This window comes from Capricornis sumatraensis, chromosome 1 (genome assembly GCF_032405125.1).
Source record: "Capricornis sumatraensis isolate serow.1 chromosome 1, serow.2, whole genome shotgun sequence".
Classification (NCBI taxonomy): domain Eukaryota; kingdom Metazoa; phylum Chordata; class Mammalia; order Artiodactyla; family Bovidae; genus Capricornis; species Capricornis sumatraensis.
In genome coordinates, this window is record NC_091069.1 from 260,086,483 (window position 1) to 260,108,653 (window position 22,171).

The 22,171-nt window shown below is 44.9% G+C and overlaps 1 protein-coding gene and 1 non-coding gene across 3 annotated transcripts in view; one reads left to right on the forward strand and one right to left on the reverse strand.

Moving 5' to 3' along the window:
* Window positions 1-22,171, reverse strand: part of TBC1D5 (TBC1 domain family member 5) — a 589,263-nt gene that overhangs the window by 92,229 nt on the left and 474,863 nt on the right. For both annotated transcript variants that reach the window (XM_068981508.1, XM_068981501.1), the window contains exon 17: window positions 6,061-6,146. In XM_068981508.1, the coding sequence (XP_068837609.1) occupies window positions 6,061-6,146 (86 nt within the window). The remainder of the gene's footprint in view (window positions 1-6,060; window positions 6,147-22,171) is intronic.
* On the forward strand, window positions 18,896-18,967 carry TRNAS-GGA (transfer RNA serine (anticodon GGA)). The gene has a single exon. It is a non-coding gene; the product is annotated as a tRNA-Ser (tRNA).

Here is a 22,171-nt window from a genome sequence, read left to right on the forward strand (position 1 = left end):
ACTCCTCAATAAATCAGACGGGTCTTTCTGAAGACTGGTCACAATTTAGATGTGCTTATTTTTATTTATAGAAGTAATTTATGGTTATTTAAGGACAAAATTAGAGCAGGATTTGAGTGTTAATTTGTTGTTCTGAGCTCAAAAGTTGAATGAATAAGGAAATGTCAATTCCCATTTTTAAAAAGAAATGTGCAGCTAAGTAAAATCAGAGCACAGTGAATGTTATCCACACACGTAATGGAAAATCTATCACGAAAATACCTAGGCACTTGCTTTTAAAGACTTAATTACAGCAATCCATGGTAAGGCAGAGAAGAGAAATCAGGCTTCTTGATTTCTAGAGATATTCTTATCCGTGAAATCCCATGCCATCTTGCATCCTCATCTCTCGCTCGGATGAGCAGCACTAACAGAAGTCCACTGTCGTGGGCTGCGTCCAGACGTGGCATGGACTAGCTCCCTGCCCTCCAGGTACCTGCCCGCCCTCGCCTGTCCTCCACTCACTCATCACCGCCAGAGGTTCCCCCATGAAGACGCGCCTTCCCTCTGGATCAGCCCCACAGCCTGTCTTGCTGCTCAGTACAGCCCCGATGCATGAACTCTTTAATAGCCTCTAAACAGCTGAGAAAGCAGTTGTAAGGCTATGGCTTAAGGGTCCAACCTGGTGAAAACATCTTGGGCATTAAATAGCTAAAGGGGGACTTTGCCAAGGGTTTCACTATAGGTTTCACAATAGCTACAACAGGTTTTTCATCCTAGATAAAGTAACGGCACAATAAACCAACTTCTAGAGGAAGAACGCGGTAGTTATAAGGGCTGCATATAGACTTGGGAGTACTCTTTAGCAAGACGATCAAGTTTGTTTCAACTTACATTCCCTAAACCGGTGACTACGGGCATCCCCGCTCCTTCTGCTCGGTCACTCACTCACTCACTCAAGCCACCTTACTGAGGCATTACAGCCCTGCAGTGGCTGGTCGTCTTCATGTGCATAGCTCGAGAAGTTTAGAGGCAAGCATGCGCCCGCAAAGCCCTCACCACAATCTGTGACATAAACGTGCCCTCACCCCTTAATGTTTCCTCCTACCCTAGTTATTATGGCTATTTTTGTGATAAGAACACTTAAAATAAGATGGACTCTCTTAGCAAATCTTAGGTACACAGCAGTTTCAGTAACTATGGCCCTAGGCTGCACAGTAGATACCTAGGACTCACTCGTCTCTGCCTCACTTATTAGTAATCTGCTACTTTGAAAGGTGAAAAATGGTACTTCACAGGCGCTTTCATTTGCATTTCTGTGACTAATTACGAGTTTGACCAGCCTTTTGATGTTTATTTGCTGTTTGCAATCCTTCTTTTATTGAGTCCATACTATATTCAAGGCACTATTTTAGGTGCTGAGGATACAACCGACAATAAAGCATGCAGAATTTATATTTCAATGTGAGAAACAATAAAAACACACAGAAAGTAGAAGAGAAAGCTAAAAACACCATTTCAGGTAGTAAGAACTGCTATTAAAAAACCCCACAAAAGCAAAAACAGTAACAAAGCAAAATGAAGGGAGTCAAGGGGTGCGTTACTTTGGACACAGCGGCCACGGAGGGGCTCCCTGAAGAGGCGGGGTCTGAGCGGAGACGGAAGGGTCAGGCGCAGGGCGGCTTCTCAGGGCAGAGCCCGGCGCGGCGAGGGCCAGCTCACAGCTCCTGAAGGGGGGCTGACCGGGAGCTGGCGGACGGTCAGCGGGCCGGGCGGCCGCGCAGACGGGGCTGCAGAGGCAGGAGCCGGGTCGCGCAGGGCCTCCCTGCAGCCCTGCACGGCGGTGGACCTGAGGCCAGGCGTGCTGGGAAGCCACTAAGGTCTCTGAGCGGAAGAGCCGAAGACCAGACCTGCACCGGGAAGCGAGTTAGGAGGCCGTGGGGGGGAGACCGGCCAGGACACACGCTTTAGGATCGGCAGTGCAGAGAGAGGAGAGGGACTATTTCAGGATGCAGCTTGAGCAGGCACTGCTGATGGACCTGACGGGTGACGTCATGGAGAGAGAGGAGCCCAGGGCGTTCTAAGGCTGATCAGCCGGTCAAGACGCTCCCGGCTAGGGAGGAGCAGGTGTGCGGAGGTGAAACCAAGAGTTCAGTGCGATCAAGCAAGCCTGGAGTTCGAGCAAAGACGTCAGGCTGAAGACACAAACGAAGGGCCCTTCAGTCACAAATGGAACCCATGCCAGGAACTGGGCTGAGGTCCTCTGGGCACAGAAGAGTATGGCAGGAGGTGGGACAGCCCCTGAGTCAGGAGCTTGTATTTCTTACTGAACTGTGCAAGTTTCCACACATTAATGATATTATAGTTTGTCAGTCGTTTCTTTTACAAATATTTCCCCAATTTTCTGTTTGCTTTTGATTCATTTTTTAAAAACATTTCTGACATATCTGTTCAGAAACAATTATGTAATAAAATCCATAAGTCCTTCCCTTTGTGACTTCTTCCATGACTTTTAAGGATCAAAAGCCAAGTAACTAGAGGTCAGACAGACACTTGGGTTTTATTTCTATGTTTGCTTGTTTGAGTGAATCCAATTAATTCAGAATTTGTTTTGGTATGTGTTAAAGTTATAAGTTGATATCTTTTCAAAAGATTTGTCAAGTTTCCCAACACCATCTTTGAACTTCAACTTGTCTGTGATGTCTTCACACACTACACTTCCCTTGGTCACTTTCAACTTCAGGCTTTGAAACGGCCATGGTGATGATGAGAAAGCTGCCTTCTAGTCTTACAATGATACTGCACACAGGAATCTCAGTGTGCTTACAAGAAAATAACCAAAACAGAACCAGCACTTTTGAGAAGAATGCAGGGACAGAAAGCTAAATGGGAGATAACACAGGAAGGGGAAAAGGAAAGGGTACAGTCTATTTCCTTCTTTGAAAAAGAAGAAAAGGAGATGTTGAAAAATGCAAAAAAAAGAAAAGAATCAGGTGTACACAACAACAGCTATCTACTCCCTCACACCAGCAAGGATTATCCCAGTTGCCCTCAGGAGGTGAGACAGGCGACCTGCCTGCAGGGGCTTAGCCCTCAGTGTGGAGACTGGGGAGAGAGATGATACGTATGGATATGGCTTCAGTGAGAAACGAATGCTAGGGGAATATGACGGGAGCAATCAGGTAGAGGGATCAAGGGAGGTGAAGACAAAACAGACCGAGAGAGGCTTGTATGAACGCGCAGATGGACAACGGGCACAGAGAAAGATGTTCATCATCGCTCATTACTAGAGAAATGCAAATCAAAGCTACCATGAGATATCATCTCACACCAGTCAGAATGGCTATTATCTATCAAAGTCTACAAGCCATACAGGCTGAAGAGGGTGTGGGGCAAAGGGAACCCCATGCACTGTGTGTGGGAATGCACGTTGGTGCAGCCACTACGGAAAACAGCATGGCAGTTCCTCAAAAAACTAAGAACAGAGCTGCCGTTTGGCCCAGCAACCGCACTGCTTGGCGTCAGACAGACACACGCACCCCTGTGGGCACAGAAGCACACCTTACAGCAGCAAAGCCTCAGACACAACTCAGATGCCCATCAGCAGACGAACGGGTAAAGAAGATGCGGTCCACGGATGCTGTGGATGCTATCCAGTCATACCAAGAAGGAAATAACTGCCATTTGTGGCAACATGATGGACCTAGAGATTATCCTACTAAGTGACGTAAGTCAGAGAACAACAGATGCTGGGTGACATCACCTGGATGTGGTCTCTAGGATACGACACGGTGGGGGTAGTGGAGTCGCTCAGTCGTGTCCGACTCTTGAGACCCCGTAAACTGCAGCCCGTCAGACTCCTCTGTCTGCGGGATTTTCCAGGCAAAGATACTGGAGCGGGCCGCCATTTCCTTCTCCAGGAAATATGACATAAATGAACGCATTTACAAAACAGAACAGCCTCACAGACACAGAGAGCAGACCTGTGTTTGCCACGGCGGGGCGGGGTGGGGCGGGGCGGGGCGGGGGGTCGGGGCGGACTGTGAGTTTGCCATGAGCAGATGCAGGCTCATCTACAGGACGACAGGCTGCAAGGCCCTGGCGTGCAGCACGGGGAGCCACAGTCAGCACCCTGCGATGAGCCGCAGTGGGAAGAACAGAAGAAGGTGCTCGTGTGCACAGCTGAGCCACTGGTGGAGGAGAGATGAGCGCAACACTGAACCAGCCGCACCTCCATGCGGCTTTAAAGAGAGAGGCTTGTGTGAGACGATGCTGGCGCTGAAGCCACAGAGAAAGAGGGAGGAGGGAGGGGAGCAGGGAAGGCCCCGGCAAGCTCCAGTGGGAGGAAGGAGAAAGGGAGGGGCAGGGGGAGAGGAGCAGACTGCCGAGCCTTTGGGAGTTTCAGTGGGAAGGCAGTACCCTCTGCTGTACACCGAGAACTCGGTCCTGTGAAAACTCACCTGGGGGCCAGGGTGGTACACAGCGGGTGTGGGGTGGAGCCCAGGGGCCAGGGGGGACTCCAGCTAGGAAGAGTCGGCATGAAGAAAGAACCTTACACACACTTTAAACAGCACATCCAGCCTCCATGCTTGACAACGAGAGAAAGGAAACCCAAGTGGCGAGACGGTAAGACTCCTGAGGGCAGGGATTTTTCTCCGGTTTGTCCACTCTCTGCAAGGCAGTCTGGCACCCCAGAAAAATTGGTTAAACTAAATGAACAAAAGTGACTATAGGGAATGAACCTTTTTATCTGTGAAAGAAAAATCAGATGGACAAACAGAAAAGAGCTTCAGGCCTTCCCTGGTGGTCCAGGGGTTAAGAATCTGCCTTGCAGTGCAAGAGACGCTTTTCGATCCCTCGTCTGGGAAGATCCACATGCCACCAAGCGACTAAATCCAGGCGCCACAAGTACCGAGCCAGCGCTCTGGAGCCCGTGGGCCACAGCTTCTGACGCCTCCGAGCCCAGAGCCCGTGCTCCGCGGCAAGAGAAGTGACTGCGACGGAAGCCGAGCGCTGCACCTACAGAGCGCCCCACCCACTGTCGCCAGACAGAGCCTGTGCCCGCCACAGAGACCAGCACGGCAAAACCAGAGCCTTGCAGGAACTGCTCTCATAAGCACACAGCCCCTCAGAGCAGGGGGCAGGCTTTGGACAAGGACACGGGATTTAAAAATTCTGCAGGTTTAAATATAGCTGTGTTCTTATAAAATCCTTCTCATCCCTTGTACTATGGGCTTCAATGTGTCAGGAATTATGTCTTTTTTTTTTAACTCAAAGTAAGAGAAGAACGTATCATGTAAGTATACTCCATCCGCGTATACTTACGTTGCTGAGCTTCTACTGAAGAAAAGCTAGCAACAGTCAAAATGCTTCAGGAAGAAGATCTGGGCAACTTGCAGCATTTATCATGACTGACATTTCAGTCTTTCAGAGTAAACTTCGAAATTAAGCTCTAATTTGAGATGGTTCTGGTTTGACAAGTCAACTCTTGAGACATCTGAGTATGGTATTATGAAAGAACAAAGCTGTTCATCAACCCTTTATGCAAGTGGGAATTTCTTTTAAAAGTAGGATTTTAATGATTTTTTATTCCTACAGTGACCCTTAAAGTTTCTATGTATGTAATCACAAATGCACACATAAGATGCATTTATAAGCTTATTGTGCAGTTCTAAAGACAGTTGGGAAACCCAATTTTAATTTTGTTACTGAAATAATTTAAACATATATTATAGAACTGCCTCTTTTCAATCAACAGAAAGGATCTAGAAAGAGATTATACATGTAGGCACAATTTATTTTAGGTTTATTAGTGTTAGAAAAATGAAGTTGCCAAAATTCAATCTGTAACAAGTACTCTGGTATTTATTTAATTTTTATGACCACTGACATCAACATACATCCTTTTCTCACACCTCAAAGAAAAACTCAGATAATTTATTTAACAGAGATTCATTACATGCATTAACCACTGATATGCTAAAACCTGGAAAATTATTTTCAGCAAATGCGTAACATTTCCTGACAATCTCCAAGAACATCTTAGTGACTCAGAACGTCCATCAGAGAAAGAGGACTTACCGGCTTTTATTTACGAGGTCTGCTCCTCGGGCTTTGTAATAATCCAGATTTGGATGGAACTGGTAGGTCACTGGTCTTGGATTTCTCTATAGAAAAAAAGCAAGAAGTTAAAATGCATAAAATTATATAATTTATATATTAAGACAAAAAATGATGAAACAATTGCTTTTATACTCTTCAAGAAAAAAATACATATAATAATGATGTTTAATAATTAATGTGCTTGGGTATCTTTTTCATTGTTGAAGTTTTGCCCTAGCTTATCTCTGTCTGATTAAACACTAAAATTATTTAAAACATTTTACTTTTACCTGTCTCAGGTCACATTGATCTATTCCTTTCATTAGATTTCTTTCCAATAATTTTGATCAGTTTCAATATGCCTTTCCAAAATACAATCAGATAAAATTACAACAAAACTGAGGTATTATGTAAGATGGAACACCAGTACAATCTATTCTCAGGGCTAGGAGACACAACAGTGGTTAAGAAAGCTACATTTTGAAGAAGAGCAAAAAACAGTTTTCGACAACTAGGGTGCTACGTACGCCCACTAGAGGGCACACTGAGTCTTTCTTCTTCTAATGAATGTGTTATTCTGGAATTTGGCAGTTCTTTTCAAGTTAGCAGTTTCTATGCATCTGTTCTTACATACGAGTTGAATAAGTGCCCAGGCAGTGGACATATTATCAGGGTACCACCACAATACGAAAGCAAACTGACCAATGCACATTTTTATAAAAGCAGCAATATACTGCGCTTTCTGGCATTTAATATTATTTATAAGCTTGCAGAAATGTTCTTGAATCATTAGGCTGGGTGTGTCTATTTAAACAGGTTGGTATTATTTAATATGTCTATAATTTGTAAGTGTCAAGTTCCTTGGGCAAATAAAAATTAATCAAATACACTTCTATAAAAACACACTTTAAAAAAAATGTAACACGTTAATAGCATAACCTGAATATCATCATCTCTAAAAGGTTAAACTACATATTTTTCATTAAGAATTTTTTTTTAAAACAAGTAAATGTGATCCAGTGTTTACCTAAACATGTAATTCAAATTAATAATTTGGACCTTGAAACAGCACGCCCTGTCCTTTGAGAGAACCAACTAGACACAGAAAGGCTGGATTTTATTTTAATAGAAAATTATCAACATGCTTTCATATCAGTCCTTGGAGACATAACCCCAAGGCACAGATATACTTTCATGTAGGCGGGGGACATAATTGCTAAGGTTAAATAGTTTGAAACTCATCAAGCTAACAAGCTGCATCTTAAGGCCCGTAATGGACCTTTTCTTTTTCTGCTGAAAAGAGAGTATTTACACAGCTCAGCCCTTTCATATCTCTTCCAAGTCAGCCCTAATCATCTGACAAAAATGACAATCCCTTCATTTAGCTCCAGCTACTCCTCCACTGGTTTGGTATTCAGCGCAGCTCTACGATAATCAGATCTGAATGGCCTTGATGAAGACGACGGATGCCTCCATGACTGCCGCACTATTAAGCCCAACAGCACAACTTCCCGCTCTCTAGGAATTGCATAGGTTTCCTCGTGGTAGCTGATGACAGCCTGGACCCAAGCATAACGGGATAAACGAAACAGGGGTCAAAACCACTGGCAGACTGACAGTGCATTCATGATTTATTTTTAAAATTAACTTTCCTAAGAGTATCACTCATGACCAGTTTTGCTCCTTATTCTCAGCACTTGGAAACATTTCGTCTTTGCTACTATAAAAGGCTTTTCTTCTCTGACTTTCAACAAATTAATAAAGGATTCTGTTACCTTTTGCTAGAAAACAATGAAAGAAAGGGAGGCACCGTGCAGTTTCTTGAAATATCTTTATAAAGAAATGACAGCAATTCAAGACATGAAGTGCTGATCCACCAAAGCACTTAAAGCCTTTATTAGGAATGATGATCTAACTTGAACACACGAATGAGGCTCAAGCACGGCTCTCATCGAGGTCTATTCAAATTCCTAGGAGACTTACTAGTGTCAAGTGAAGAGGCGGCTTAAAGTGACACCACACAGGGATAGGAAAAAAAAGAAAGAATGGAAAGATGATGTTGAAAAACAGTATTTGAAATGTAAGAAAATAAAATCAGAGGTTACAGTTGAAAGGTATTCAACAGGATTTTCTCTCTGCTGTTACTAAAACATACGCAGGCACACCACGGATGTTGTAGACTAGCACAGCCCCACAGATGTAGAATGCGGGTCATAAATACAAGCTTCATATGTAATGTGAAAGTGTCTAGCAAGCCACATAAAAAAAGAGAAAAAAAAAACAGAGTGAAATGACATATAATAATATTTTGTTCCATTTGACTTATCCAAAATGTTGACACTAAAAACATGTAATCAACATAAAGACTGAGACTTTTACATGCTTTCTTTTGTATAACGTGTTTGAAATCCAGCATATATTTTACAGATAGCACATCTGAGTTTGGACCAGCCACACTTGAAGGGCTCAATGGCCACAAAAAGACTGTAGCCACTGTAAGGAGCAGAACAGAACCAAATGTCTGATATGTAAGTAAGGCAACATGTGGCTACAGAAATCACATATATAGACACATATTTATAAAAGGCACATACTTTTATACAGTAAGATTCAGTACTGACAGTTCTTTAATTCACCTATAATTCTTCTCTTTTAACACATTATTGACTGATAGGTGTTTGCAGAAATGAATACCTGTGGCTGGCGATTTATTAAGTGAATCTCGAAATGTCTCAGGTCAATAATGTTTGGGTAACAAAAGACGTATTAATATGTCTCTGGTCAATAAGGAATTAATTCAGTTACTTTTGCCTCTTCTGAATATAGTTTTACAAAGTTAATTAATTTTAGAGCAGTATCTTCTCACTGAACTATGTGCCAACATAAGAGGTGGGGCGAGATTCCATGAGCAGAAGTCTAACCTTACGCAGTGAAATCATTTTAAAAGTAAGAAGATATTTGTCTCTCTTGTTTTAAATAATTTTTTTCCAAAACGAATTTAATAGAAACATAACAGCTTTTAATTCTTACTTCTTATAGATCTGGAATTTCCTCTAAAATTTTAGAGCCACTAGAATTCTACACACATAAAACTCTTCATGTAACCAAGACCAGACCCCACGACAGTTGTAAGATCTCATTGTTCAGGACACGTGAAGTCGACAACTTTAACCTGGTAAGTCTTTGGCAAAGGATTGGGACAATTAGCAATTATTTTAAACCCATTTCACACAGTCAAGATTTCGAGTATTATAAGCTTTTCCAAGCCAATGTGCATTAACAAAACAAAACAACAACAGCAACAAAGAAACACCACTTTGGGGGGAGACTTTTTCATCAGAAGATGGTAATCCTAACTTACACTGGTCTGTGTACAGAGACATAACCAATTACGTTTCATGCCCTGAGAAGTCGACAGAACTACACGTGAAAATGCAGAAATCACAAACTGAACTCACCCTGGATTTACTGTGCCTTCCCGAGACCAACCTGGATGGACTTGAAATAGATCTTCCACAAGATTGCAGCTAATTTACTTCCCAGGTACCGTCCCCTCCTCTGTTAACAAGCTACTGGAGCTCATCTGAAGGCTTTCTCTTCAGCAGCATGGAAGTGAAGTCAATTGGTCGTGTCCAACTCTTTGCGACCCCGTGGACTGTAGCCCACTAGGCTCCTCCGTCCATGGGATTCTCCAGGCAAGAATACTGGGTTGCCATTTCTTCAGCATCGTACTTTACGGCAACACAGGAAGAAAGCTGAGACTCCCACCCTTGGGACAGATGAGCTGGACCTGGGGAGGCAGCCTAGAGCCCTGTGGGCCAAAGTGCCTAACCGAAGCAGGACAGGTAACGGCAGAAACAAAGTCCTCGGGGGAAACGTGGGCAAAGGCCGGGCCAGACCAAACATGTGCAGCACTTCGGAATTTTCAACGTGCTTTTGTTAACTTGGCATGATCAAGTCAATTTTCACGGAGTGCCTAAACGACAGCAGTCGATGTTAGGCACAGACCGGATTGAATCCTAACCTCTCCGTTGCAGTTAACATCCTTCACTTCTGAGGTCCATGATATAGACAGTAAGCTGAGCCTTCGTGTCATTTCAGGTGAGACGCTCTCTCCCTTACCGAGTGTGACCTCGGATGGTGGCCCAGCCCCTCTGCTCTACTCTGTGGCAGAAGCCCTTCCCTGCCACTCCTACCGGCGCGGTAATGCTTCCGGATTTTACGTTCAAACTCACTTTTCTATGGCAGTACGTTGCTTAGTTGCTAAGCTGTATCTGGCTCTTCTGTGACCCCGTGGACTGTAGCCCGCCAGGCTCCTCTGTCCTTGTGATTTCCGAGGCACGAATCCTGGAGCGGGTGACCACTTCCTTCTCCAGGCGATCTTCCCGACACCAGGGGTCAAGCCCACGGTTCCTGCTGGGACTGCTGTATTGTAGGTGGATTCTTTACCTCTGAGCCACTGGGGAAGCCGCCAAGCGCACCCCTAAATGGCAGTATGCGAGTCCTTCAGTGCTAACTCACACTAGGTCCAGCTACCACAAGCCGTACACTCAACCACAAGGTGAAACGTGACGGTCTTCTGAGCCTGGTGAAGTCAAACTCATCCCCCAAGGGCATTACAGACAGAACATTCTAGACTGACCCCCGAGCTCTGGTCCCTCACCTGTGGTTGACAATCTCCTTTTGCCCCGTGAATGGGAACTCCAGAAGGAGAAGAGTCCGAGGGACTCATCCCGCTTGAACAATGCAGTGGCTTTCAAAGGCCTGGCGCTGACAACACATGGAACGGAGCAGAGCAGGAGGGGCCCAGGGCCAGCGACCCTGGCTCCGGCGAACCACCAGGAGGGGGTGAGGAAGGCTCAAGCTCTACGTGAAACACGCAGGGACTGCAGCAGGCCCGCCGTCTGCTGTAGAGGCTCAGGCTGCCTGGGGCGGAGGCGAGGGGTCGGGGGTCAGGGAGGTTTAAATCCCCTCCACCCATGCCTGCCTGTGGAGGACTCACAGGCCTGGTGCTGATTTCCTCGTCTGCAAAACTGCGGAAAGGGTTAAACCGGGCACCGGACATAAAGCACGGCACAGTGGTGGGCACTCTGGAAAAGCTCCAGAAAGCGGAAGCTAGAATTCCCTTCTGATACCCCTGAACGCTGATGAGCAGGATGTTGACGGCAGATCTGATGGTTTGATGACTTAAAATCCACGATGGCCAACTGGTAGAGAAAGCAGTGTTCCATCCTTCTGATAACCATCAAGAAACTTAGGGCAGGGCTTGCCAAACATTCCATTTGTTTTAGAAAAGTAACACATATTTAGGAACATATATTGTACACATTGGGCCTCATACGTGTGGAGAAAATCTGTCTTACAAATCAGAACAGGAGTGTGTATACACATACCAGTTTTTAAAACCTGTAAACCACATTCTATTAAAGCACAGTTGTTTGCCAGCTAATGAGGTTAAAATAATTAATGGGATTTCCTACAATATGTCCAAATTATTATTGGTTACAGTTTTTACATTAAATTAAACTGATAAAGTTCCCGTAGCATTTGTCTAATTGAAAAGGTTGATTTATATTTACAATGTAAATACAATGTCTGTTTGGCATGAAGAAAATGTTTGACAAATGAAGAATTACTTAGTTTTCTTTTCCCTGATATCTTGCTACCAACTCTTAATTTTTAGCATGCCAGATTAGAAAAGGGGAAAAATAAGGCTCAGAAGGAGAAACAGCACTGCAAAAATATGTTGAACATTTCTCTTTGATGAAAAATGAGACTCTTATTTTAGTGAATATGTTATTGCCTCAATGCTGGGGGAAAAGCAACCGTCATTAGAAAAACGAATTGCTCAGCTGTTTATAAGCAAAAAGCTCTGGGGGAATTTCTCAGGACCCCAAAGGCAAAGTATTACAGGGTTATGCAAACATATGTTGCAGGTGTTTTAGGGGAGACAGGTGGGCAAACCTCAGCCCTGGAAGAGGAGCTGTTCTGACGCGCTGGAGCTGAGACGAGGCAACCTAAGCACATCCAAGCGCACGGGCCGCCATGGCACCAGCGAGCTGGCGCTGCAGAGCAAAAGCTCTCCCTGAGATGATCTTCTGGTTAGTGCCAAGCAAACAGGATTTTTCCCTCCTTATAGTTTTATAGAAAACAAACACTGCCAATTACTTTTTCTTTTTTTTTCCAACTAAAGGTATTTTAAACCTGGAACAAAGAACAAACAGCCTGAAATAGCGATAATTACCCAAAAAAGATAAGGATGAAGTATTGTTGCCTTTATTTAAACAAATATTCCTAAGGAGACAGTTTGTTGTAATATCCCCTCTTTGGTTCACTAGGCAACATTAGATTTATCATAATTCTCCTAAAGCCTAAGATATTTCTATATTAAAATGCTAATTTTGTCTTTTCTTTTGCCTGTAATTAAAGCTGGGGAGATTTGTGATCTGATATTCACTGATTGCTAGAGGGTCCACAAAGGTCTCAGCATTTCTGCTTCTTATTGCCACATATGGCCCTCTTCATTACAACTAGAGTGACACAGAGGATCACAAAGGCAGACGTTACAATCCTAAATGCTCACAAAATTCCCTTAAAATATATAAATAAACAAAATAAGTGGTCTTATGTAGATGTTGCTATCAAATCTAGACTTGTATTTTATTTCCTTCATCATTTATACGAGAGCTGGTTTTATTTTCGTATTGCCTGCTACTGAGACAATACTGAATTTGCTGCATGTTTTTATGTATGATCGTATACGAGCCATACCTGCCTTATCTAAACCATTTTTCCTTTTTTTTTTTGAACAGCCCATACCATGAATTAAACGCCAAATGCTTATAAGTTCACAAAACATTGGATTCCCAAAAGTAAAATCTAGTTTGATTTTTTTATAATATTCAAAAATCTAAAACGTGGATACAACACATACATCAAGTTAACATAGTTTTTTTTTTTTTTTTTTAAAAGAAAACACACCTTTTCAACAGCGTTGTAAATCAGAATTTCATCTCAGGATCAGGATTAAAATGACCCCTGGCTTATATACTAACAGTTCATATGTTTTTTGATAAGAAATATATATTGCAGATATTAAATATTAAGAACCTTCGAACAATTGACAGAAACATTTAGGTACTTTCAATCTATGCATCTACAGATTAAAACAAAACAATGTTAAAAGGCCTTGACAGTAAAAAGGAAGCAAAGCCGTGAACTGGCGAGGACGCAGACGGAAGCTCGGAAGCTGCGCCAGCCTCCGTGGTGCACTGGGTGAGCCCGCTCCTTGAAGCCACAGCCACAGCCCAGCACGGCGAGCCCAGACCTCAGACGCAGAGGGGCGCTGAGCCCGCCCAAGCGCTACGCTCCACGGCAGCCTCGACAGCCAACAGACCCAAGGGAAATACGTCTTTCCCTTCTCCCAGTGCGTTTACAGTTGGAATTCAGCATGGAGGACAAGGCCAGATTAACGTGCCCCCAGTATAAATACATAAAGAACTATGGAAAAGGGTCACATTGACCCATTCTTTTTTGTGACTGACACTGGGCCTCAAAACCCTCTTTTTTGGCAGTTGGTGAGCTCAGTTCTGAACTCTTCACCTTTTTCCTTCCCTGACTGTGAGCAGAGTAGGGCAGGAGCCTGACTTCACTGGTTCAGACACATGGAACCCTATTTATCTTTTTCAGAGAGTGAAGGTTCCCAACTTTCAATCATATAAATAAGAGAACGGAAAGAAGACATCTCAAAAAAATATCCCTAAATATTCCAATTTGGGAAAGAGACTTTAAGGAACTAAAATCTCGGATATAAAAATTACCCTCGCAAGTTTTTATTTTTAGAAGTGCTAAAATAAGTTTAAACAAATTACCATCAAAACGAAGCAATTTACACATGGCTTTAGGAGTTCTGAATCCTCAAGAGTAAGTCTATGTGACCCCATAGGACTGAGAACCCTGATGTGAGACATTTGACCCCACCTTCCTTCCCTTTCCTGCCCTGCTATCTTCACTGCCCAGGAAACAAAAGCTGAGCTCCTGCACACGGAGGCCTGGCAAAAGAAAGCCTTACACAGCACACTTCTCATGCAATTTTGGGAGTCACTTCAGTGAAAAAACATCCTGCAATTAAAAATCTCATTATATAAATACACTCTTACTACGGTCATCCACTTACACTCTTTTTTTGGTGATACTTTCTAGGATAACAATGAAGCATATATACTTCATTTTGAATTTTGAAATGTCCAAGTAAAGAACTCAGAAACCAAACATAGCTTACAGATTAGAGTTTTATTTTCCTGAGTGAGGCCGATCTCCATTTGAGAAAGTATGTCAAATTAAACCCAGAAACGCCAAGGAAAGGCCCTATAGATGGACTCTTCTTGTCTTCTGGATTGTTTTATTCTAGATTTCATTGTCACTATAAGAACACTGACATCAGGTGTTAATTTCTCTAAAGAGTGGAAAATGTCATAAAAGTAGTCCCTCTTTCATCAGTACATTTGATGCAGCCCAGCATTAAAAGCAAAGGCCCTTGGAGCAGTCACTCAAGTGATACCGATGCTGTGCAGTCGCTGAGTCGCGTCTGGCTGTTTGACCCCATGGACTGCAGCACAGGCTTCCCTGTCCCTCGCCATCTCCCAGAGTTTTCCCAAGTTCATGTCCACTGAGTTGGTGATGCCATCCAACCATCTCATCCTCTGTCTCCCTCTTCTCCTTCTGCCTTCCGTCTTTCCCAACATCAGGGTCTTTTCCAGTGAGTAGGCTGTTCGTTTCAGCCTATCCATGCATGGATATGGTTTTTCCTGTGGTCACGTATGGATGTGACAGCTGGACTGTGAAGAAAGCTGAGCGCCAAAGAATTGATGCTTTTGAACTGTGGTGTTGGAGAAGACTGTTGAGAGTCCCTTGGACTGCAAGGAGATCCAACCAGTCAATCCAAAGGAAATCAGTCCTGAATATTCATTGGAAGGACTGATGCTGAAGCTGAAATCCCAATACTTTGGCCACCTGATGCAAATAACTAGCTCATTGGAAAAGGCTCTGATGCTGGAAAAGATTGAAGGCGGGAGAAGAAGGGGACGACAGGATGAGATGGTTGGATGGCATCACCGACTCAATGGACATGAGTTTGAGCAAGCTCCGGCAGTTGGCGATGGACAGGGAGGCCTGGCGTGCTGCGATTCATGGGGTCGCAAAGAGTCGGACATGACTGAGCGACTGAACTGAACTGAATAGAGTGGAAACAATCCAAATGCCTACCAAGTGACTAATGGATAAACAAAATGTGGTGTATCCATAATGGAATATTAACTGGGAATAAAAAACGAAGTATCGCTACATGCTACAACATGAATAGATGTCAAAAACTATGCTAAATTAAGGAAGCCAGCCACCAGCTCCCCCCACCCCTGCCAAATACTGTATTATACAAAATATCTAGAATAGGCAAGTCCATGGGGACGGGAATCAGATGAGTGGTTGCCTAGGGTGGGGTGGAAAGAGTTTTAAGCAGAGAGAGAAAACTAGGGTATGACTGATAAGGAGTACAAGGGTTCTTTCGGGAATTATGAACATGTTCTAAGGCTACAGAACTCTGTCAATATAGTAAAAATCATTGACCTGTATGCTTTAAATGAGTGCATTTTTATTGTATGTAAACGACATCTTAATCAACCTGTTAAAAAATATGATATGCACTGGTAAATGAATACACACACACAGACACACATTTTTTCCTGGGAGGAGAGACGGATGGATGCGTACAAAAGGGGACTAGGTAGACGTTTCTCTTCTTCTGAATTGAGGACACAGTTGATATATCGGCTGCCCTGCTTGCTCAGCCAGTGAAGAATCTACCTGCAAAGCAGAAGACTCAGGTTTGACTCCCAGGTTGGGAAGATCCCCTGCAGAAGGGAATGGCAATCTACTCCAGTATTCTTGCCTGGAGAATTCCATGGACACAGAAGGCTGCCGGTTACAGTCCGGGGGTCACCAAGAGTAGGGCACAACTAAGCGACTAAGACACACAGCTGATTTACTACCTTCTGTCAGTTTCAGGTGGACAGCCAAGTGACGCAGTTACGCACATGTATGTGCACACACACACACATCCTCTTTCAGGTTCTTTCCCATTATAGGTTATTGTAAGATAGTGAATATAGCTCGCTATCTTTGTTGTTTATCTATTTTACCTGTAACAGTGTGTATCTGTTAATCTCAAACTCCAAGTTTATCCCTCTCCCTCCCAGAGGCTTTTGTTTTTGTTGTTGTTGCTGTTCAGTTGCTCACTCGTGTCTGAATCTTTGTGGCCCCAGGGACTGCAGCACGCCAGGCTTCCCTGTCCTTCACAATGTCCTGGAATTGCTGGAACACATGTCCATTGAGTCGGTGATGCCATTCAACCTTGTCATCCTCTTCTCCTCCTGCCTTCTATCTTTTCAAGCATCAGGGTCTTTTCCAATGAGTTGGCTCTTCACATCAGGTGGCCAAAGTACTGGAACTTCAGCATCAGTCCTTCAAATGAATATTCAGGTTGATTTCCTCTGGGACTGACTGGTTTGACTCCCTGAAGCCCAAGGGACTCTCTTCTCCCGGCCACACAGGGCACCGATTCTCCGGTGCATTTCAGCATCAGGCCTCCCAATGAGTATTCAGGTCGATTTCCTCTGGGACTGACTGGTCTGACTCCCTGACGCCCAAGCGACTCTCTTCTCCAGCCACACAAGGCACCGATTCTCCAGCGCATTTCAGCATCATTCCTTCCAATGAGGATTCGGGTCGACTTCCTCTGGGACTGACTGGTTTGACTCCCTGACGCCCAAGGGACTCTCTTCTCCAGCCACACAGGGGATCGACTCTCTGGCGCATTTCAGTATCAGTCCTTCCAGTGAGTCTTCAGGTCTATTTCCTCTGGGACTGGCTGGTCTGACTCCCTGACGCCCAAGCGACTCTTCTCCAGCCACACAGGGCACCGGTTCTTTGGTGCACTGTTTTCCTTATGATCAGCTCTGACATCTGTGCTAAGTCGCTTCAGTCGTGTCCAACTCTCAGCACCCTATGGACTATCGCCCGCCAGTCTCCTCCCCCAGTGGGATTCTCCAGGCAAGAATACTGGAGTAGGTTGCCATGCCCTCCTCCAGGGGATCTTCCTAGCCCAGGGATGGAACCTGTGACTCTTGTCTCCTGCACTGGCAGGTAGGATCTTTGCCACTTGCGCCACCTGGGAAGCCCAACTCTCACAGCAGTACATGACTACTGGAGGTAGGGCAATACCAATACAATATCGTAAAGTAATTAGCCTCCAATTAAAATAACTAAATCTATATTTTAAAAAACCACAGCTTTAACTACATGAAACTTCATCAGCAAAGTAATGTCTCTGCTTTTGAATAGACTGTCTAGGTTTGTCATAGCTTTTCTTCCAAGGAGCAAGCGTCTTTTAATTTCATGGCTGCAGTCACCATCTGCAGTGATTTCGGAGCCCAAGAAAATAAAGTCTCTCACTGTTTCCATTGTTTCCCCATCTATTTGCCATGAAGTGATGGGACCAGATACCATGATCTTAGTTTTCTGAATGTTGAGTTTTAAGCCAACTTTTTCACTCTCCTCTTTCACTCTCATCAAGAGGCTTTTTAGCTCCTCTTCACTTTCTGCCGTAAGGGCGGTGTCTTCTGCCTATCTGAGGTTATTGATATTTCTCCCGGCAATCTTGATCCCAGCCTGTGCTTCATCTAGTCTGGCATTTTGCATAATGTACTCTGCATAGATGATAAATAAGTAGGGTGACAATATACAGCCTTGTTGTATTCCTTTCCCAATTTGGAACCGGTCTGTTGTTCAACGTCTGGTTCTAACTTTTGCTTCTTGATCTGCATACAGATTTCTCAGGAGGCAGCTCTAACATTCCCATTTCTTTAGGAATTTTCCACAGTTTGTAGTGACCCACACAGTAAAAGGCTTTAGCACAGTCAATGACGCAGAAATTTTTGCGGGATTCTCTTGCTTTTTCCTGTGATCCAATGGATGTTGGCTCGTTCCTCTGCCTTTTCTAAATTCAGCTTGAACATCGGGAAGTTCTCGGTTCACATACTGTTGAAGCCTGATTTGAAGGATTCTGAGCATCACCTTACTAGGATGCGAGTGTGTCCTTTGTATTTTTTTTACACTGCTGTCATTTTCATATCATATCACTCCACTCCCACCAGACCATCCATGGGAGTTCTCTCCACCACGAGTTTACTGGTGGGGATCAATTCTGATTTCTTATTTATACTGCTACTGCTGCTGCTGCTAAGTCGCCTGAGTCATGCCCAACTCTGTGCGATCCCATAGACGGCAGCCCACCAGGCTCCTTTGTCCCTGGGACTCTCCAGGCAAGAACACTGGAGTGGGTTGCCATTTCCTTCTCTAATGCATCAAAGTGAAAAGTGAAAGGGAAGTCGCTCAGTCGTGTCCGACTCTTCACGACCCCATGGACTGCAGCCCACCAGGCTCCTCCGTCCATGGGATTTTCCAGGCAAGAGTACTGGAGTGGGGTGTCATTGCCTTCTCTGTCTTATTTATACCACTTTGCACTAAACTAAAAATAAAGCTTAATTCTTTAGTTGTACTTTATATAAACAAGATAAAAATTTTTTTATATCCTTCTCAGCTTAGATTTTGTACTCTAAAATCATTACATCACATAAGTGGTAGATTAAACAGGCTTGAAGGACAGCTCCTGATTCTGGCTGAACTTACTGCTCTTAGCAAAAGTCTGTCACACAGCATTATGCTGACTTTGTTTAGCCTACCTCTATGACCTCATGCTTCCCTGGTGGCTCAGAGGTTAAAGCATCTGCCTGGAATGCTGGAGACCCAGGTTCAATCCCTGGGTAGGGAAGATCCCCTGGAGAAGGAAATGGCCACCCACTCCAGTGCTCTTGCCTGGAGAATCCCATGGGGGGAGGAGCCTGGTGGGCTGCAGTCCCTGGGGTCGCGAAGAGTCGGACACGACTGAGTGGAATCACTTCACTTTTCACTCTCATGCACTGGAGAAGGAAATGGCCACCCACTCCAGTGCTCTTGCCTGGAGAATCCCAGGGACGGGGGAGCCTGGTAGGCTGTAGTCCATGGGGTCGCGAAGAGTCGGACACGACTGAGCGGCCTCACTTTCACCTTCATGACTTCGTGCAGGACTCGCTCTTTTCACAGAGGCCTTTGAAGATCTGGAAGGTGAGATGCCATAAGGCTGACCTTTGAAGGTCATCCAGGAGCTTTAAATGGCACCAACTGCAAGATTTCACCACACACACACATACACACACACACACACAGGCACACACACACACACACACACACACACACACACAGGCACATGCCCAAAAGGGAATCTTACAGATCAGTCAGTAACTCTTTGTGATTTTGTGATCTCTGAAATATACTCTCAATTTCAATTATCTTGTCCAAATCTTGCAATACTCATCTCTCCACAAAACTCCTAAGCCTCAATTTCTGGCATTAATATTTCAAACCACTTATTAAAACCCCAGGCATCCCTGATAGCTCAGTTGGTAAAGAATCCACCTGCAGTGCAGGAGATCCCAGTTCGATTCCTGGGTCAGGAAGATCCGCTGGAGACGGGATAGGCTACCTACTTCACTATTCTTGGGTTTCCCTGGTGGCTCAGCTGGTAAAAAATCTGCCCACAATGTGGGAGACCTGGGTTCCATCCCTGGGTTGGGAAGATCCCCTGCAGAAGGGAAAGGTTACCCACTCCAGTATTCTGGCCTGGAGAATTCCATGGACTGTATAGTCCATGGTGTCGCAAAGAGTTGGGACATGACTGAGCAACTTTCACCCTCACTATCAGAACCCGAGACCCAGGACATAAAACATCTGGGCTGAGCGAGCTATATCATTCTGCCTCCCAGGACTCCTGTGGCAAGACCCCACAGCTCCATGCCCAGGACCCTCACTGTGGCTCAGAACTGTCTTGATTTTCGCCCTGACTATATCAAGTCTCTAATCTTGTGCCCACTGATACGCATAATACCACCTCAACCACCTTCGAAAAACACAGGTCTGAGGTTTTTTTTTTTTTTTTTTACTTCCCTCCCTTAGTTCTGAATCAAGTCTCAATTGCCAAAGTTTCAGTTTCTCAGCAGACATCAAGGACCACCATGATCTCCATGACCCAGCCCTAAAATACGTCTCATGTCAGCTGCGAGTGACAGTCGCTAACTGAGTCCACCTCCTTGTAGGCAGGAGGTTGTCTGCTTTGTTTGGTTTCTGTGATTCTGATATTGTTTGCCTGAATCTTCAGAGGAGTTTCATTAGGAAGCTGAGAATCTGGATGCCACTTTATAACCAAGAAGTGTGACTTCAGATGGATGAGAGGGAAGGTTGTGAAGGTGCCCGTAGGAAAAGGGCAGCAACGGCAATCCCAGCAGAGGGAAGACCACACAGCTGGGGTGAAGACAGTGCGGAAAGGCAAACGTTCTTCTGGCTCGACCCAGCCAGCCACCCCCCAGTGCGCAGATCTCCCTGGGCAGATACTTCCTGTGTCGGGGCTACGCTGGGTACTGGGAGGGCGACGGGAACCCAGCAGTCTGGAGTCCACCCTGAAGGGGCAAGAGGATGGAATAAGGAAATAATCACACACGTCAGTGTAAGACCGTGTCCGTGCCGAGTGCTCAGAAGAGGAAGCACAGGGTGCTAGGGAAGTGCGTAACGGGGATTTTGCTTCATCAGGGAGGACTTCCCAGCACACAGGTGGAACAGCAAACGGTGGACTAGCAAACAGGAGGGGGAGGGCTTGGCGACCTGAATGTGTTGCGGGGAGGGTCACAGAGGGAAGCAGCGCAGCGGTGAGGAACCGGCTGTCATTCTTCGAGTTCTCGTCAGCTATAACCTGGGGCTTCCTTTTCTGCACGGCGCTGCTGAATGATCAGCGACGCCCAGAACCTTCACAGCTTGCCTGTCTGTCGTCGTTGTTCAGTCACAAAGTCGTGTCCGACTCTGCGACCCCACAGGCTGCAGACACCAGGCTTCCCTGTCCTTGACCATCTCCCAGAGTTTACTCAAACTCATGTTATCTATCTGTACACCTACATAAAAAGCAACTGATAATTTTATCTTTTAAAGGTTATTTATCTATTCGTAGCCACACCACACAGCTCACAGGGCCTCAGTTCCTCGACCAGCCATCGAACCTCAGGCCCTGGCAGCGGAAGCACCAGCTCCTAACCGCCGGACAGCCAGGGAGTCACAGAAAAGGAAAAATCAACACGCAACGACACATTAAAGCATTTAGGGAGCTCACTATGTAAATGCAAACTGGAAACTAACAGGCTCAGGAAGAAGCTTGCTCATTTATAAAGCATCAATTAAACACTAAATTTAGGGGGAGAAAACCCACAGCTTAGACAGACCCTCAAATAGAGTTCTGCCTGTTCGGCCTTGCTTCTTCCTCTCGAGGAAGCACACAGACCATCAGTCATCTCTTACTGATGCCAGACCATCCATGCGCTTCACAAGCACTATGTCACATTCACAGAACTTTCACAACAGGCTCAGCACCACTTTATAGGGAAAAAGACCGGTTAGAATGGTTCGCATTTTGGCCAAAGTCATGAAGATAGTAAGGCTGCAGTCAGGAACTGGATCTGTCTCCATCTTCAAACCTCTTCTGCCTACATATATTCATGGCTGCTGTCATTCACATAAGAGTTCATCCAAGGATGAAGAACACTGTCAATTAACCCTTAGTTTTCTTTATGGGATAAATAATCATGAGAAATGCTGGGCTGGATGACGCACAAGCTGGAATAAAGATGGCCGGGCAGAGCCTGGCAGGCTACAATCCATGGGGTCACAGACAGGCAAGACTGAGCAACTGGGCATACCCAACCTTATAAACAGACGTATAAACCTTATAAACAGACTGGTTCCAAATTGGGAAAGGAGTACATCAAGGCTGTATATTGCCACCCTGCTTATTCAACTTATATGCAGAGTACATCATGAGAAATGCTGGACTGGATGAAGCACAAGCTGGAATCAAGACTGTCAGGAGAAATATCAATAACCTCAGATGTGCAGATGA